This window comes from Pelodiscus sinensis, chromosome 10, assembly GCF_049634645.1.
Source record: "Pelodiscus sinensis isolate JC-2024 chromosome 10, ASM4963464v1, whole genome shotgun sequence".
Classification (NCBI taxonomy): domain Eukaryota; kingdom Metazoa; phylum Chordata; order Testudines; family Trionychidae; genus Pelodiscus; species Pelodiscus sinensis.
This window is the reverse complement of record NC_134720.1, coordinates 26,767,254-26,785,545: the sequence shown is the minus strand read 5'-3', so window position 1 is coordinate 26,785,545 and position 18,292 is coordinate 26,767,254. Positions and strand designations below refer to the sequence as shown.

The 18,292-nt window shown below is 44.6% G+C and overlaps 1 protein-coding gene across 9 annotated transcripts in view; it reads right to left on the bottom strand.

Moving 5' to 3' along the window:
* The window catches only part of MED12L (mediator complex subunit 12L), a 348,149-nt gene extending 335,604 nt beyond the window's left edge, over positions 1-12,545 (bottom strand). For 4 of the 9 annotated variants that reach the window (XM_075937725.1, XM_075937729.1, XM_075937727.1 and 1 more), the window contains exon 1: positions 12,079-12,544. In XM_075937725.1, coding sequence (XP_075793840.1) covers positions 12,079-12,177 — 99 coding nt within the window. In that variant the 5' untranslated portion in view covers positions 12,178-12,544. Of the gene's footprint in view, positions 1-12,078 lie in introns of all 9 variants that reach the window. The other 5 variants (XM_075937723.1, XM_075937724.1, XM_075937726.1 and 2 more) reach the window with 2 other exon arrangements.
* Positions 12,546-18,292: the final 5,747 nt, after the last annotated feature.

The following is an 18,292-nucleotide window of genomic DNA, read 5'->3' as shown; positions in this document are numbered from 1 at the left end:
ATTTAAAGGAGACCCCAGCAATCTAAGTGCAACAGGTATAAAAGTACACTAATGAACTGGCTCCTGTAGTTGGACCACAGCCCTCTACTGGATAGAATCAGAATTACTGTACTGTCTCATAGGTCCTGCATCTAGAGCAGAGTTCCCAACCTTTTCCAGATGGGACCCATTTTGACAATTCAGGAAGACGTGGTGACCTGAGGCAATTCAAAAACAGGAGGAGGAGAGCAGGTAGATCCACCTGGGGAGACACCTGGCGACCCTTTTGAAATGCAATGACGACCCATATTTGGGTCCCGACCCATAGGCTGGGAAACCCTGATCTAGAGCCTGCAAAACTACGAATATCTGCTTCACATTCACAGATGTGGATATTCAGACCATTTTTGGGGATCATGGATAGGGCAGAGGTGTAGCGAAGCGGGCTAGAGGTGGCAGTTGCCCCTGGGCAACACACTAGGGGGGCACCAGGTTGGGGTGGGAGTGAAGCGCACGCTGCTCTGGACCATGTAACACTTTTGAACAGAGACCCGGGAATTGGCTAAGTGCTCCCGGCTTTCTACACGCTGCGAGCTGAGGCAGCAGGGCTGGGCGGCAGCAGCAGCCACTTTAAAGGTTAGATTTCCTTACCCAGCCATCCCTTCCTCCAGTGCCTGGCTCTGGGGGGGAGGGGAGGGGAGGGGATTTGATGGGAGGTGCTGCCAGCACTGACAGGTGGGGGAGAAGGGATGGCCTGATTTGGGGGAGGGGTGAATGCATTGGGATGGGGGGGGCTGGCTCTGGGGAAAGGTGGGTGCATTGGGGTTACTTATAAAGTATCTTATTTAAAAAAATTATAACAAAAGGAAAAACTTGGAAAAATAATAGTCTGGTTATATTTTAAAGACTAACAAATGTATAGATCAGGCATGTCAAACTTGAAGTCCACTGAGGACCACACAAATGAAAACTGATAGAAGTACATTTTCTTTGGTGTCCCTGAAAGCTATCGGAAAGTTGTAATTATTTATTATTATAGATTATGTTTTAGGTATACTTTATAAAATTGTTTCAGGTCTTGTTTTAATATAATATAATAACTTGATGTGTAAAATTATTATTTACTCAAAAAATAATTTAAATTTAAATATAAATTTAAGGTACTTTTAAATTTTGTATATGATACTTAACTTGTTTTGTTGAAATAAAAACAAGTATAGACCATGGTCAATCAAATAGAACAGGCTTCTGTGAAAATGTCAGATACTCTGTAAGTTTGAAATTTTGCATAAACATATAATTATTTGTGCAATTGTAAAAAATTGATTTATATAATTATTTGTGCAATTTGTAAAAAATATGTATACATATTTGATATAAAATTCATACACATTGTGATTTTATTTGGAAATAAATAAATAAAAACCAAAATATTAACAAAATATCCCCTCCACTGCCTCAGAACCAGGCATTCCCATATCCCCGTTCTATCCCAACTCCCCTCCGCTCCCCCAGAGCACCCCCCCCCACCGCTCTAACCCAATGCCTCCTCCTTCCCCCAGACCCAGGCACTCCCAACCCCTCCCCCCCCATACCTAATGCCTGGGTCCCAGAGCCAGGTTCACCGCTGCCAAACATTTCTTCCTTAGGCGCTGGGGAGGTGTGAGCACAACAGCCAGCGGTGAGCAGGCACTTGATGCAGAGCAGCCCGGCTAGCCGTGATCTGCATGCACTTGGCCACGTGCTCCAAGCGGCAGGCCACACTTTATACTTTTATAAAATGTAGTGGCAGGCCACAAAGAAATTTGATTGGGCAACATACAGCCCGCCAGAAGCCTGTTTGACATGCCTGATGTAGATGGTATCGTGAGCTTTTGTGGGCACAATCCACTTCCACCCACTAAAGTCCATGATACCATCTACATAAGGGGTGGGCAATAATTTTTGCCCAGGGCCCACTTCAAAAATTTTTGAAGTAGCCCTGGGTCACCGCGAAAGGGGCAGGGCTACCCAGACCATGGTTGGTCTGGGGTGGGGGAGCCCCTTTGCCCTCTCCTTCCCACTAGGCATCCATGTCTCTGGTAGGGCAGGAGGAGGCTTCGGCGCACCCCCGCCCCCAGGCCAATTAGGGCTTGAGGGCGAGGGAGCACAAGAAGCTTCCTCCTGCTTTACGAGGAGTACGCGGCACTTGGAAGTGCTGTGTGCTGCTCCCAGGGTGGGGGCAGAGCAGAGAAAGCTTCATGTGCTCCCCCGCCCCCAAGCCCTAATTGGCCTGGGGGCAGGGGAGCAGCAGGGCCTCCACGGACTGGATCCAACTCACGGAGGCCCTTTTGCCTACCCCAGCTACATGTTTGGTTAGTCTTTAAAATACTACTAGACTGTTCTGTTGTTTTTTATGCTTTTCCTGTTACAGACTAACTCGGCTACCCCTCTGAAGCTTATAAAAAAAGGTTCTATACTATACCATTCCTTTTTGCCTCCCTGTTTCCTTTCTCCTTTGGCAAGTTGGGCAGGCAGGCGTTTCGGTAAAAATATATCAGACGTGCACACACTGCCCCCTCTACCTCAGCTGGTGCTGGATAATCAGAGCCTCAATTCTAAATCTGGCATTACTGAAGTAATAGATCACCCCACGTTTTGTTGCAGATTTTCCAACTCCCAGTCATAGCAGAGATTTGGAATTAATGTGGCTCTCTCAGCTAAAAGTCTTATGCATGTTTGGATGTTGTGATTGTGAACACCTGGAGAGGCAGTCTGCTCAAGGCAAAGTTGGCCTTGAATCTTCATATCTATGGCTTCAGTTTAATAACTTGTGTGAAATTCGGAAGAGCAGCTCAACGAGACCTCTCTCCTTTACTTAAGGATAGAATCTCATGGCAGCCTGAAGAAAAAAAGTCCTCATGGCAGACAGAAAACCACGCTTGTAGGGTATCCTCAGCCTTAAACTACTTGTTGCTTCAAGTGCCTTTAAGAAAGTGAGGGTGATTCTTGTGTTGTGTGTTAGTTTTATTTAAAAGATTTTCGGAGTGTTATTTTAACAGATAAGTTAATCTCTTACATCCATAACTCGTGTAGTTTTTCGCTGTGTGATAATGTGAAAAACAATTAGGTTAACTAGGTAAGTAAATGGGCAGTTAGGAACCATTACAGATTGCTTACAATACATTTATTAGGTATCTTGTTAGTCTTTAAAGTGCTACATAACGTTTTTTTGTTTTACCAAGATCAAACTAACTACCTCTCTCTATTACAATAAATCTGATATGCTCAAAATCTTTTTTAGTTTTTATTCATTAAAGCAATGTGTTACTCATTTGCTATAACAGTGGTTTTAAATGCTTGAGTGAAATATAGTGATGAAATTCATATTTAGGTTGTATAACATTAATTTATCTCGTGTTTTATAAAACTTACATATTTAATTGGACATTTTTTATGTAAAAGACATGAACCTAATAAAAATGGGTTATGAATTAAAGAGAAAAAATATTTAACAGAATGTAAACCACAAAACTTTATAATTTATGTCTGTTGTTACTAAAATAAGTGATTAAACAAATATCCTAAGAGGTGGATTATTTACAGTGGTGTAGTCGGGGGGAGACGGGGGGAGAGAAGAGAGAAGGGAAGTGGCCCCTGGGTGCCACACTAGTGAGGTGCCAGTATAGTCCCCCTACACTCTCCCTGTCATCCCTCTGCTCGCCTGCTCCTCCTCTGCCCTCCGCCACCGGCTGGAGCTACCTCCTCCCCACCTCTCTGCCCCAGCCCAACACCCTCCACCTCTGCCAGAAGGTTAGTGTGTGCGGGGACCCAGCCCCAAACTGGAAGGGGTTGGGTAAGACGCGGTACAAGCTCCCCTCTGTCCTCCCAGGGTCGGGCTTCAGCTGTGCACCAGGTTCAGGGCCCCACCATTCAGCGGTGGGAGGGGGTGCCAATTTTGCCTTCTCCACCGAGCACATAACACCCTTGCTACACCTCTGGAATTCGGTGCTGATACAAATTTTGCATCTGAAAAGGCTCTACCTATATATATATATATATATATATATATATACACACACACACACACACACACACACACACACACACACACACACACACAAAAAGAGCAAAAGAAGTTTCTCATAAGCTGAAGTAGTAGGAGCCCATATTTCTTCAGAAGAAAGATTCGGTTTCCATCCCAGCCCTTGCTCTGAAGATTCAAGCACACAATGCCATAATAATGGGTACTTGTGTTTGCCACCATTTATAATACAGCGACAATAAATATCTTTTGTATAAAACTCTGGATTCCCTTCCTCATATGAAATTTAAGTATGTTCGTTTGGTTTTTATTTTAAACATTTTACATTTTCACCTTTTTTTTCAGTACAATATTACAAGACAGACAAAGCATTATTCCCAGTCCATGATGCATTGCTTCAATGATGCTTTGAGTGGCACAGAGCAGCACAAAGCCTCAGGACACTTCAACACATCTTCAAAGCATTGTTGCATGGAAGAGCATTGACACAGTATCTAGTCGCAGCTTGAACTTTGTCAATTTACAGTACAGAGATGTTGGGGAGAGTTCTCTATTCTGGCCCCCACCTGTTGGTTTTGCCCATAGGAGAGAGTGATCTGTGCCACTGTATCATGAAAATCGTGACAGACCCTTAACTACGAACCAGTGCACAATATTTTCCTAAAATGTAAAATACATTTATTATGTGTTTTAGGAAGATGCACATTTAATTTTGTAATATAAGTGTCCTTAAGAATGCCTACATTTCTACTTGCAGGAATCGCTGTTAGGACGTGTGTGTGTGTGTGTGTGTGTGTGTGTGTGTGTGTGTGTGTGTGTGTGTGTGTGTGTGTGTGTGTGTAAGTGCATGACTTGTTAATTCAACATGCCATTATGAAACAGTCCTAAATACAATTTATTTCCATTTGACTGATGGGATTTCAAAAAGATGTGAGGTCATCTTCTAAAACATACAAAGGAAGTAGTGCTATCATTTAGACTTATTAAACCGAGAAACACAGTCCATAGAGCTAACATGCTGAAATGTGATTTCACTGATGACACCACACAAAGCAACTACAAGGGATTAGAAATGAGTAATTATAAAGCTGTGATATACAGTGGTTAGAAAATGAGACTGTATGTCAGGAACTCATGTGTTCAAATCCTATTGACTCCTTATATAAAGCATTAAGGGCTGATTCTGTCCATGGATATACAATGTAACTCAACACAAAGCTTGTACAACCAGGCCCTCATCCTCTCTATTAAAGAAGAATGTTTAGCTACCTACCACACAGAATTGCTATGAGGATCAGTTAACATGTGTAAACCTCCTTCAAGAGATGAAACAAACCCAAAAAAGTAACCAAATGTCTGTCTGTCCATCCCACTCTCTCACACATACACACTAGCTGTTTTTGAACTACAGGCAGTCCCCGGGTTACGTACAAGATAAGAACAAACCTACAGTCCCTAAGTTGAATCTGTATGTAAGTCGGAACTGGCGTCAGCCGCTGCTGAAACTGATCAGTTTCAACCGCGGCTGAATCTGGACGCCAGTTCTGACTTACATACAGATTCAACTTAAGAAACCCAGGCGTCCCCAAGTCAGCTGCTGCTGAAACTGATCAGCGGCTGATTCCAGGAAGCCTGGGGCAGAGCAACTCTGCCTCGGGCTTCCTGTAGTCAGCCGCTGGTCAGTTTCAGCAGCGGCTGACTTGGGGACGCCTGGGGCAGAGCAGCTGGGGTGCTGCTGGGTTGCTCCAGTAGCACGGCTCCTCGGCACTACTGGAGCAACCCAGCAGCACCCCAGCTGCTCTGCCCCAGGCATCAGTTTTAGCAGCGGCTGAATCAGGACCAGCAGCGGCTGAATCAGGACGCCTGGGGCAGAGCAGCTGGGGTGCTGCCGGGTTGGTCCGGAGCAGTGCTGCGGGACCAACCCGGCAGCCCCCAGCTGCTCTACCCCAGGAGTAGGCAAGAAAAGCCTGGTCTCCGGGGGGGGGGGGGGGGGGGCACTAGCTGCATCCTTCCCCCTCCCCCCAACAGACTAGGGAGACGGGACTGCCCAAGTCCTCCACGGCTTTGCTCCATCTCCCTGGTCTGCTGACCTGGGAGACGCGGAGCAAAGCCGCAGAGCACGCGGGCAGTGGGACAGTCCAGGCACGCTTGGGCTGTCCCGCTGCAGGCGTGCTCCGCAGCTTTGCTCCCCGTCTCCCTGGTCTGCTGGTCGGGAGATGGGGAGCAAAGCCGCGGAGCACACCCACAGGGTGATAGCCCGGGCGCGCTTGAGCTGTCCCGCTGAGGGTGTGCTCCAAAGCTTTGCTCCCCGTCTCCCTGCAGACCAGGAGACGGGGAGCAGCTTTTCTCGCCCCAGAGAAACATTTGGTTACATAAGTCGGATCCGCGTAGCTCGGGGAGTGCCTGTATACAAGGATGCATTTTAGTACACATTATATTTGAGATTTCTATGTCAGAAAGACAACTGCTCCAGTATCATGGGCATTAGGATTACAGCATAGTATCAAGACTCTGACCCAAAGATTGCACAAGTCAATGGGAGCCTTTCCACTCATTTCAATTAGCATCTACCTCATGTATCTGGTTTCTTTCATTAATAGATGGTGGTTGCAGATGTGGCTCCCATTAACTGCATATCTAGAGGAAGGTTCAGGTCTCAGAGTACACAGACTATTTTTAAAAAATGGGTATTTTGTGGTGTTCTCCCCTAAAATGCTAGGTGTAACTAGACAATACTTTGAGCAGTCAGTTTAAAAGAGAGATATTTTGAACCACACAACTGCAAAACCATTTTTGAGCTGGGGGAGAGTTTTGTTTTATTTTGGGTGGGTCTCAGTCTCACTTGTTCTCTCACTCTCTCATATAAGATGTTAATAGCAATCCATTTGTTGTGTTAGCTAAAAAAATTCACCAAAGACAGACAATAGCACACTGAAGTTAATCCTGGATCACATTTTCAGACTTACTGGATTACTATTACATTTTTTGGAAATGCTTTTTGAAAAATTAACAAGGTACAGGGTGTTATGATCAGCGTCTGTGTTTATTTTTCTAGTCTCAGAATGAAAATAAAATTGAGATAAAAAAGAAAAAATTCAAGATGAAATACAAACACGTAAAATTAAATCTAGAGCATGTACCAATAAGGACAGGTGAATCAGTCAGAGCTGCACATATTCAGCTACATTCGTAATACTACCTTTATATACTATTACAAATGCCTACAAAGAGTAACAGACATTACTGAAACAGTAGGTTTCTTTGGTGAGAAGCATGTATAATGTCTCATTATTTCAGCTCTGGCCTAAGTTTTTGTGAGAGTTTATTTACTTACTGTAGCCAGCAGCAACAGGCAAGGGATTGGATTTGGGGGCCTTTACTCCCAGGCTAAAGCACTAGTTTGGGTAACCAAAGCCTTCCTGAGTAAAGCCATGTCTACACTGGGATTTTAGGCTGGCACAAATCCCCTTGCATATACATGTTTTGTTGTAGTGCAGCTGATTTTTAACTATGGAATCAAGAAATAACTCTCAAACAGATGAGAAAGCACATAGACAACATATTATGCTAGTTATGTCTTATGAAGGACATGCTACATTGCAACAGGTTGAGGAAGGAAGCAGGAGATGATTAGTCTTAATGTTAATATGGCAATTAGTGCTTTCTAGGGAACTATTCAGAATGGTGCTTCCCTTACTTTGGAAAGGGGAAAGCACTGAACTTCAAAACCTCATATGTATCAGAGGCTGTGAAGATTACACATTGAACATATTAAATGGATGCTCAGAGCATGAGAGAAAGGAGTGACTGGCATGTGTTTTCAAAGGGCCTAAGAAGAACAGGCGTATTGTGAACCTGCATAAGGGAATAGTATTGGGAGAGGTTTCCTGGTACGCTGGATCAGACAATTTAGTATCTTAAATGAAATAAAATATTGGTTATGGCTTTAATGGGAGACTTTTTAACCTAGGAGAACTGAAGTTTGGGAAAAGTCATACTCTATGCTCCTAATTTGAAAAGGACAGTTGAAACCCCTTCCTTATTGGGAGCACTTCTTAAATACGCAGTGATATGTGTGACGCTAAATTGTTATACTTCAATTCTGTAAATCATTTTGAGATAGGATTTATATTAAAGGGTACGTCTAGACTTCACTCTAAAATAGAAATAAAATACACAACTTGCATAGTGCCTATTTAGATTTTATTTTGAAATAGGCTATTTTGAAATTTGGCACATCTACATGGCACCAAATAAAGCACTGCTTCGACACATCCCTTATTCCTCGTGGAACAAGGTTTACAGGGATGCTGAAATAGCGCGTCCATTATTTTGAAACAGTGGACACGTTCCTTGGATACCGCTGGTATCCCGAAATAGCTCTGTAGTCTGGAAGTACCCAAAGGGCTAAATCCTATGTTTTTAAATGAATGGGACTACTCATGATTAAACAGACAAGAGCTGGCCCTAATGCTGCATCATATTATTTAGTTTAAGTGTCATTCTTTAGATCTGCATTAGGCAGCATTTAATGTCATGCATCTAATGAAGTAGGCTCCAGCCCCTGAAAGTTTATGCCCAAAGACTAACACATTTATTTAAGGTGCTACAGGACTCTGGGTTGTTTTTACCTGAAATGGACTAACACAGTGAGCTCTCTGAAACTTGTATTTTAATGCTACTTCTTTTAAATGGACACTGTCAACTTGAAATCTAGCAAGTATTTTTAAAGAGACAAAAGTAAGCTTAGGTACAACACTTGCTTGAGTTCCCCTGTATGCATATTTTCCTTATTTCTTTTTTCAATTTTTTCTCTCCCATGTTACGTGAAAAATGTGTTTAATTAACAAAGGACGCTGATTATACAGTGGAACTTTCTGTCAAATGCCATCTAAAGTAAATACACCACAAATAATTCTAGAATCTTTCTTTTATAGTAATAAAAGGAAAAAAACAGAGACAGAAGTGTGATTTTTAAGGTGAAAGTATGCCTTCAACCACCCTTTTTTCTGTAAGTTACAGTACTAACTCCAAAGAGACTGACCAATTGTAAAAACCATAGATCATGAAGTCTTGAAGCCTATAACAATTCATATTTGCACCCATTAACTGTAACACCAGATTAGAGATATGGAGCTTGAGAATTCAACCTGTGAGATGTTGCCTGTTCTGAATGGAGTATGGATTTGGAAAAGGATGAAATGATGTTTTTTGACAGCAGACTAATCAAAAATATCTACTACAACTTGCTTCCAACTTTTCTTCAATCATTTAAAACTTTTTACCATCTTCCAAAAATTATGACTATGCTTTAACAGAGACTGAGTTTATGCTGCTACTGTTATTTCATACTTTATGTGCACAGTGTAACAAACATATAGTAATGCAATATATGAACATAAAGTGAGTAAATCCTAAAATTATATTTCAACCAATTATCTCATGACAAACAATAGAAATAGAATAATGGCCGATTTATTAATACAGCTATGCAGTGTATTCTAAATGTTAATCAGCTGGACACTTGCCACTATCATTCTTATTGTAACGGACTAGATACGTATAAAATGTATCTTCAAGAATCACTACACTTTCTAACTAAAAACATATAGCATTCCTGAGCTAAAAGTTGATCTGTATACATAACAGCTTAATCCAAATGCAGTTCCATAAATTTAGTCAAAATATATAATGTCACATTATAGTAAACTGGAATTTTATTTATAAATATGATAAGAGGGGCTACATGGAGGGTGGAAGAGAGGGACTGGAAGAAAGAAGGAAGAGAATCCTCAAGGGTTCAAAGGATTGTTAATAAGATAGAAAATGGAGCTTCAATATAAATCACTAGCCCACATCCATCTGAAGCCAGCAGGGATCAGAAGTAGTTACTAACTGATAATGACTGTTACTGTTTGGCCTATATCAATCAGTTGATGGCTTAAGTCTAATGCATAGTAGATGTGTCCATGTTCACAATCCACCATCAAAATTAGTAGCCCCTGGCATCCTTGCTGGTTGTCTCTGCAAAGAAACGAAAGACTGGATGGGCCATGATAATCTGATGATCTGGAGAATCTTGCACTGCTGCAGCCCATTCTATACTAGGTGTGTAGATAACTAGACAGCTTCATTCTCTAGGACTCAGGCTCACAACTTTAATAAGCGCTGAACTCACCAAAAAACATGTGGGGGAAAGGGCGGGGGGAGTTGGAAATGTGATAGAAACTGTATAATCAGCTACTAATGAGAAGAATAGCAGCGAATGGATGTGTGTGGCCTCCATACCACACAAGGGGCTTTGAGCCTGATCCAAAGCCCAATGAAGTACATAGAAAAAATGAGAATCTCACTGAATGGGCTTTGGATCAAACCTCAAGACTTTCTGCTAGAGGCATAAACTGCTTAAAGTAGGAGCTTTGAGTGTAAAAGAAATACAAAACTGAGATGGGGAAATCTCCTTGGCCAAAGGGGAAAATGTACAGGAAGCAGATATACTGATAGTGTAACTGACTGTCAGAGTTTACAAAGAAGCACCAATTCAAACACACTGCTAGCCCTGAATTACTCTCCCAAGTCCAAAATATAGAGATTAGCCGTAATGTTAGATACATTTTGCTATATTATCAAAGACAACTGCCTCGTAAAGATCATGGTCAAATATTTGGATAGTATTTCAGAGTAGAAAGTACGGTAACTTCTTCCCCTACCCCCTCTGACCAAGTTTTGAAAATACATTTTCAAGTTTCTGAATTCCTCTGGCTGCAGCTTACCTCAGAATTGAAGGTCATCCACAGCCCACTGCTTCAGACTTATAAAAACATGTTTCTAACCATTAAATTCCAGTCACCCACTTGAGATGGCCAAGCAACTAGTTGCTCTTTGAAATTGGAATAAATCCCTACTTCTGCAATTTCAGATCTCTATTAGGTTTACCTGCAAATGGACACATCAGCAAGCACTGCCTAAAGAATTACCTGTCATGTTGGGATTTGCAATTTTACAATCTAGATTAACAATAAGGGGCAGATTTTGTTAAAATGCACTTTTAGAAAATAAGATACCAAACCTTTGTAACAGAGGACATGAACACTTGTACTTCTTAGAAAGTTTTACCCTAACAAATTCAGGGGGCCCATCTCATTTCAGTCATCATCTCTGGTAAATATTTACTAGTTTTCTCCCCTCCTTCCCTCAATTATATGCAAAATATCTATGAGGGCAATTACCACCATTTGGCTGAGGTCACAATAAGGAAAGGAAAGTTACTAGGCAAAATGGTTTACAGGTGACTATAGCTTTCACTTATCTGAATCACTACAGAGGGGAAGCAGGTGAGTTAAAAAATAAACAAGTCCCATGACAAATTATAGCACCCTGACTCTTTTAACAAGTGATTATTTTAAAATAATTGCAGTGTATCCTACCTACGGAATGCCATGGTTACTGCACTGTGCCTACCTGCCAGGGGTACCCTGAGTGTTAGAAGCCAAATAGCTTTTGTTCCAGCAGATGTTACTGAGCATTGCCCAACAGCCAAAGTACTTGCCTATTGCAGTCCAGCATCCATGGACAGAGACAAGCTTCTGTCAGTCACAAATGATTGTCCATCTCCTCTGGGTGGGGATTTACTGCCCCAGACGGCGGCAGAACCAGTGTCCCCAGGCTGCCAAGGGAGTGGAGAAGTGGAGGTCTCCTGCTCCCGCAGGTCCAGCGAGCTACGCCTGCCCTGGTGCCCAGCCCCGAACCCCAGCCTCGCCGCAGAAAAATGCAAGTCAGGGGGGTGCCTCGCCTTGCCAGCCGACATTTTTTCAAAAGTTTAAAAGGCTCCACTGGGAAAGGGGATGGGGTGGCTGCAGCCGTGGCGGCCTCAGGCCCAGGCAGGGAGCAGCCCCCCACGACGGCATCCCTGCTCCGGCTCGGGGCTCCCCTCAGACTAGCAGCAGCTCCGCGCCGGCAGGCTCCTTTCCCACCCCCGCCCCCATCACCCCTTCAGGTGGCCGCCGGGCAAACTTCTGCCCCTCGCCAGCCCCGCGGAGCCCGCGCCCGGCGCAGCCGAAGGCTCCGGCTCTCACCTCCTTCTGCTTGGGGTCCTGCGGGTAGACGTCGGGCGGCCCCAGGCGGGGGCGTTTGAGCGGTCTCTGCTCATAGCTGAGAAGCCCGAAGGCGGCCATGATCTCTCATGTTAGCCGGCAAAATGAATGGGAGTTGGAGACGGAGCAGGCTCTGAGCACCAGGGAGCAGCACTTGGCAGACAGGCTCCCTCGCGCCGTCTGGCTCGCTCTCTCTCTCCTGCAGGGGAGCGAGAGGCAGGCTGGATGCGGCTGCCTCCTGACACACACCAGCATCGCCCCCGGGCTGCGGTCGAACAAGTGCCCCGCAGCTGGGGCGGCGGTGCGTGCCCTGGGACAGCAGCGCAGCCAGCTGGAGGGACGCGTTTTGGGGCGGGGTATCCCCCCCGCGCCCAGCCCTGACAGGGCTCTCTCACACTCTACGCTAATTGCTCTGAGGGGGTTTCAAACCGCGCTGGCGATTTCTTTTCCAACTATATCGCTTTAAATCCCAGACAAGTCGCTCAGCAGGAGGGAGATGCCTTCCAACTGCATGGGGGGGGGGGATACCAGACTGCAAGGCAGAGCAAAAATCTTTCCTCCTGAGGGGGGCCCAGAAATAAACTGATTTTAGATTAATCTCAAAGTGAAGGAGAAAGAATTAATCTTCACATAACGGAGATGTTCAAAAGCGTCAGCGGTGTAGCCCAGTTAGTCTGTAACTGGACAAACAACTGAATAGTCTAGCAGCACCCTCTTGAACTATTTAGTCTTTAAGGTGCTACTAGACTACTTGTTTAAGTTTTTCCTGATACACACTAACTGGGCTACCCCTCTGAAGCTAAAAGACTTTATAACTAAGATGTTCAAAAGCTTCAGAGAGGTAGCCCAGTTAGTCTGTAACAGGAAAAAATTAAAAAACAACAAATAGTCTAGTAGCACTCTAAAGACTAACAAAACATGTAGATCAGCTCATAGTAGAGCCTTGGCTAAGAGCTTGGGTCATAACAAAGCAAAACTTTGTTTTAATTAAAATGTTATTTGCTATTACATGGTTTAAAAGCTAAAGTATCCTCTGGCCCAACACCCACTGCTTTGAGGGGATTGAGTGACTCCCATAAATGCTCTTGTAGGGTGTGAGCACAATTGAGGCCTGAGACTGAGCCAGGGGAGGCAGTTGGGAATCTGGAGGAATTTTGTCTGTGCCTGTTAAGTTGCTGCTTCCTACTGCTTCCACTTAGAAATAATGAGGAGAAGATGGGATAGGGGCTCTGCAACAGTCAGGCAGTTCTCACAATGACTCACCATCTAACTGCTTTCTTAATTCCTATGTGCTTGGTGGCTGCATGAAGGGGAGTGCTGGAGACATGCTCACAGTTATTGTGGAAAAAGAAACCTCTGCAGAGCACTCCACTGTATAGAGATGTTACTCGCTTCCTCCCAAACTTGTCTACATTCCACAAAATTGGTGTCACTTCTCCAGACATACTTTTACTGTTGAAAATAATGTAATTCTGAAATAAAGAATCTTAAACTTCTGTTAATGAGAGACAAGCTTGCAAGCCCATACAGTGCTCTTCTTCCAGTCTGAGAGGTACTCTGAGCACTGCAGCCAAATGCAAGGTGGATCAGATTGACTAGCACTAGTAGTTAGCATGTTTTCTAAGGTTTTGTCTACAGTTCTAAAATTAAAGTGCTGCCGGGCATCACCTAAACATGAAAGTGTAGCCACAGCACAAGAGCTGGGAGAGAGGTCTTCCAGCACTCTGGCTACATCTAGACTGGCATGATTTTCCGCAAATGCTTTTAATGGAAAAGTTTTCCGTTAAAAGCATTTGCGGAAAAGAACGTTTAGATTGGCACGGATACTTTTGCGCAAAAGCATCCATGGCCAATCTAGACGTGCTTTTGCGCAAAAAAACCCCAATCGCCATTTTCACGATCAGGGCTTTTTTGCGCAAAACAAATCTGAGCTGTCTACATTGGCCCTTTTGCCCGAACAGGAGCAGCATAGTTTTTCTGCAAGAAGCACTGATTTCAGACAGTAGGAAGTCAGTGTTCTTGCAGAAATTCAAGTGGCCAGTGTAGACAGCTAGCAAGTTTTTCCACAAAAGCAGATGCTTTTGCGGAAAAACTTGCCAGTCTAGACATAGCCTCTGTGTAAACTGCCTCCACGAGGGGAGAAGCTAACTGCTCCAGGAGCCTGTTTACGCTGGCACTTTATAGTGGTGTAACTTGTTGCACTCAGGGGCTATGATTTTTCACGTCTCTGAGCCAGAAAAATGCAGCGCAGTAAGGCGGCAGTATAGACTTGGACCAAGGAAACCATTCAAGTTAGAGAGTAACATTTTTGGAATCATAGGGCAAAAAAGGGGTTAACAGATCACAGATTGTTGTAATAAACATAAATCCAGCATCTCTATTCTGGCCTTGATCTTTAGTGTCTAGTAGAGTAATGAATTTAAGCTCCCAGGCTCATCTTTTGGTAGTGTTATACATTTACGTGCTGGCACTGTGGTGGGTGCTGCAACACCCTCTGGCTTGAAATGGTTTCCCTTATATATTGGGTTTACAGTTTGGTTTAATGGCTCTCAGCACCCTCACTACACAAACTGTTCCGGCATCCCTGGTTGTGCAGGTTTCTTTTGAGGATGAGGACTGATAGGTCAAATGTAGAGTGATCGCTGTGTGAAAAATGTTCACTCACAGGTGATAGGGTGTTATCTTTTTTATTTTCCTGCATGAGTTCATTCAAGAGCATGGTGATTGTCTGGTTTCACTTACATAGTCATTATTGGGGCACATAGTGCACCGCATGAGCTATCTCGTGTGCTGTGGTAGACATGGGCCTTGAAAGGTATGTTATAGGGAGTGTTGATCATATGGAGCTGTGAAGCTGTGTCTACAAGTTTTGCATCTGTTGTTCTGATGCCACTTTAAGTTGTTGCATCCTGGTCTAAGTGGAGCTTGCTTTTGATGATGAAGTTGGAGCAGTTAAGTCCTTGTTTGAAGGCCAGAAATTGGGGTTCAGGAAAGATTTCTTTCAGGGTGGGGTCTGCCTTGAGTGTGCATTGTAGTTGTTTGATGATAAAGGGCCACTCTACTATGAATGGGCCCTTACAATATGCATTAACTACTCATGCTAAACAAATAACAAATAACCTGTTCCACTTATTTTGCTGTGCTGCTAGGGGCACCTTTTCCACACCTGGAGAAGAGCTCTGTATGACTCAAATGTTTGTCTTTCTCAGCAACAGAAGCTGATCCCATAATAGATATTACCTCATCTACCTTGTCTCTCTAATATCCTGGGACCGACACAGCTACAATTATGCTGCATAGATTACAGAGGGAGTCATTTGCACTAACAGAAGAAATCCCACAGCACTTTAAATTTCCTGCATGGATGCTTTTTTGTGTTCCCCATTCTGGGCCTTTGTCGTATCACATCCCCCTTTTGGGTTTGGCAGGTTGCTACATTGTTCCTCTGGCAGGTGTGTTGTTTGCAGTGCTGAAGAGAGGGTCCACCAGCCATTACAGACCCTTCTTCCAGTGAATATATTATGTGGCTGCTGGAAGAAAGCCCACAGTTAGGGTGTGTCTAAACTCCATGGCTCCGTCGATGGAGCCATGTAGATTTGTTTGTTCGGCAAAGGGAAATGAAGCCGTGATTTAAATAATCGCAGCTTCATTTAAATTTAAATGGCTGCTGCGCTGAGCTGACAAACAGCTGATCAGCTGTTTGTTGGCTCAGCGCGCTAGTCTGGATGCTCCCCTGCCGACATGAAAGCCCTTTATCGACCTCCCTGGTAAACCTCATCCTACGAGGCATAACGGGGAGGTCGATAAAGGGCTTTCAGGCCAGTGTGGGAGTGTCCAGACTAGCACGCTGAGCCGACAAACAGCTGATTAGCTGTTTGTCGGCTCAGCGCGGCAGCCATTTAAATTTAAATGAAGCCACGATTATTTAAATCATGGCTTCATTTCCCTTTGCCCATCAGCCTAATCTACGTGGCTCCATCGATGGAGCCATGTAGTTTAGACACACCCTTATTGTGTAGCAGGTGCACACCTTATGGGTCTCTTAAGTCAAGTGGTGAGAGTGGAGACAAAATCTCCTCAGGGTAGGTCTCTTCCCCTTGTGGATGTCACATAACAATGGAACAGAGATACAGAGTGATTGTGCTATAGAACAATGTTATCCCTCGAGCTCATCTTTCTCAGCCTTCACTGGAGAACCTGACTCACACCTTCAACCCAACTCCCCACCCCATCTGCCTTCCCACTGCAGTTTTACAGAAACAGCAACACCCATCTCCTCACAATTCCCCCTTCTTTTAGAAATTTCTAAGTGAATGTATTGTTCACAGTAGGGAAGGACTAATGGCTTTGGCTGGAGCCAGGTGGAGCACAAGTAGGTAATGGATAAATATCCCACATAGCACGGTGAGAGTGTATATCTCACTTTGACTCTACATCATGCCTGCTGTTTCCATCTTTTAACCAGGCCTGCCAACAGCAATTCTGGGTCTCAGGGCACTACAGTCAATGGGCCCCCATGCATGCACTAGCCACGCCTGCACAGATGCAGTCTACCTGGCCTCTGGGCAGTGCTGTGCTGTGCTGGCTGATGCCCAGTGAACTGCTGACTGTGCTGCTGGGTGGGCTCTTCCAGCATGGCCAGGGCTTCCATGTGTCTGCCTGGTAGGGTTGCCAGCTGTCTAACTGTGCAAACCCAAAGAGCCCTGCCCCATCCCCTACCTGAAGTTACACCCTTGCCCCACCCTTTCTCCAAGACCTGGACCCCACTCATTTTATCCCCCCTCCCTCCATCACATGCTTTCCCCCACCCTCACTCACTTTCACCCGGCTGGGGCAGGAGTTGAGATAAAGAGGGGATGCAGGGCAAAGGGTCTGAAAGGGAGATAGGGTGGAGGAAGGGGTGAGGAGTTGAGATCTGGGAGGGAGTTTGAGTACAGGCTCTAGGCTGGGATTACAGGAGGAGGTGCAGGGTACAGGCTTCGGAAGGGAGTTTGGGTGCGGGAGGAAGTGAGGCTTCTGGAGGGAGTCTGGGTACATGAAGGAGTAAGAGGTCAGGTTCCAGGAGGGAGTCCGGGCGCTGACTCTGGGCTGAGGCAGGGGATTTGGGTGCAGCATGGAGTCATGGGGTCAATACTTACCCTGGGCAGCTCTTGAAAGCAACTGGAACACCCCGCAGGCAGCAGCTCCTAAGCGGGAGGTCCAGGGGAGGTCTCTGTGCACCACTATCTGCAGGCACCTCCCCCGCAGCTCCCACTGGCTGCAGTTCCCAGCCAATCAGAACTGCAGATTCAGCACTTGGGACACAGGCAATGGGATGGAAACATACACACACACCCTAGGGGGCCACACGGATTTTGTCCTCCGCTTCTGGAAGTGGTGCAGAGCGAGGGCAAGCAGGAAGCCTGCCTTAGCCTCATTGCTCTGCTGGTGGTGGCTGGGGGCCCTTGTGCTCTTTAAAATCACCCAGGCTCCTGGGCAATTGCCCTTTTGCACCCCTCACACCCTGTCAGCAAACCTCTTTATAACAGAAACTGACACTAGTGCTGTATTAATCCAGCTGTGAAGTCGTTTTTGACAAGAACAAAAGGGGACAAGAACAAGACCAAAATCACTTAAATATGTAGAATGTATTGATTTGAATTTTGGTGTCCAGAAGTTACAGTTTTACTCTTTCAGGCATTGCACCATCTATGATCTGTTATACAAACCTGAAGACAGGTTGTGGGTTCTAAAGTTTCCATGTGTTCCTGATCCACATGCTTCCAGTCACTGGAGTACAATAAGTTCACTTCATCAGCATACTAATAAATAACATATCCACTTGATTGGGATGGTTGCCATGGAGCAGACTCAATACAATGCATTTCAGTCCCATTAAACAAATGATACTGATTTACAGAGCCGTTTAAACAAGGAGCTGTGCATATAAAACACAGAAGACTATGGCAAATCTCAGAGATACCTCCAGAGTGGCACATTAGTGTGTTTAAGTGACATGCTTGGTGCAGTACCAGATTCTCTAAAACTATTCACAGTAGTTTACAGGTATTATTCGGTGATTGCTAGCATGGGCTAGAGTGTAACTTAACCCTTGAGCAATGAGTAGTGTATACACCTCAGGGTCACAATGCCTCCCCTGCTTGCTCCTTGAGATGGAGGGTCAAAATCTACTGTAGGCCTGTCCCAGCAATAAAAT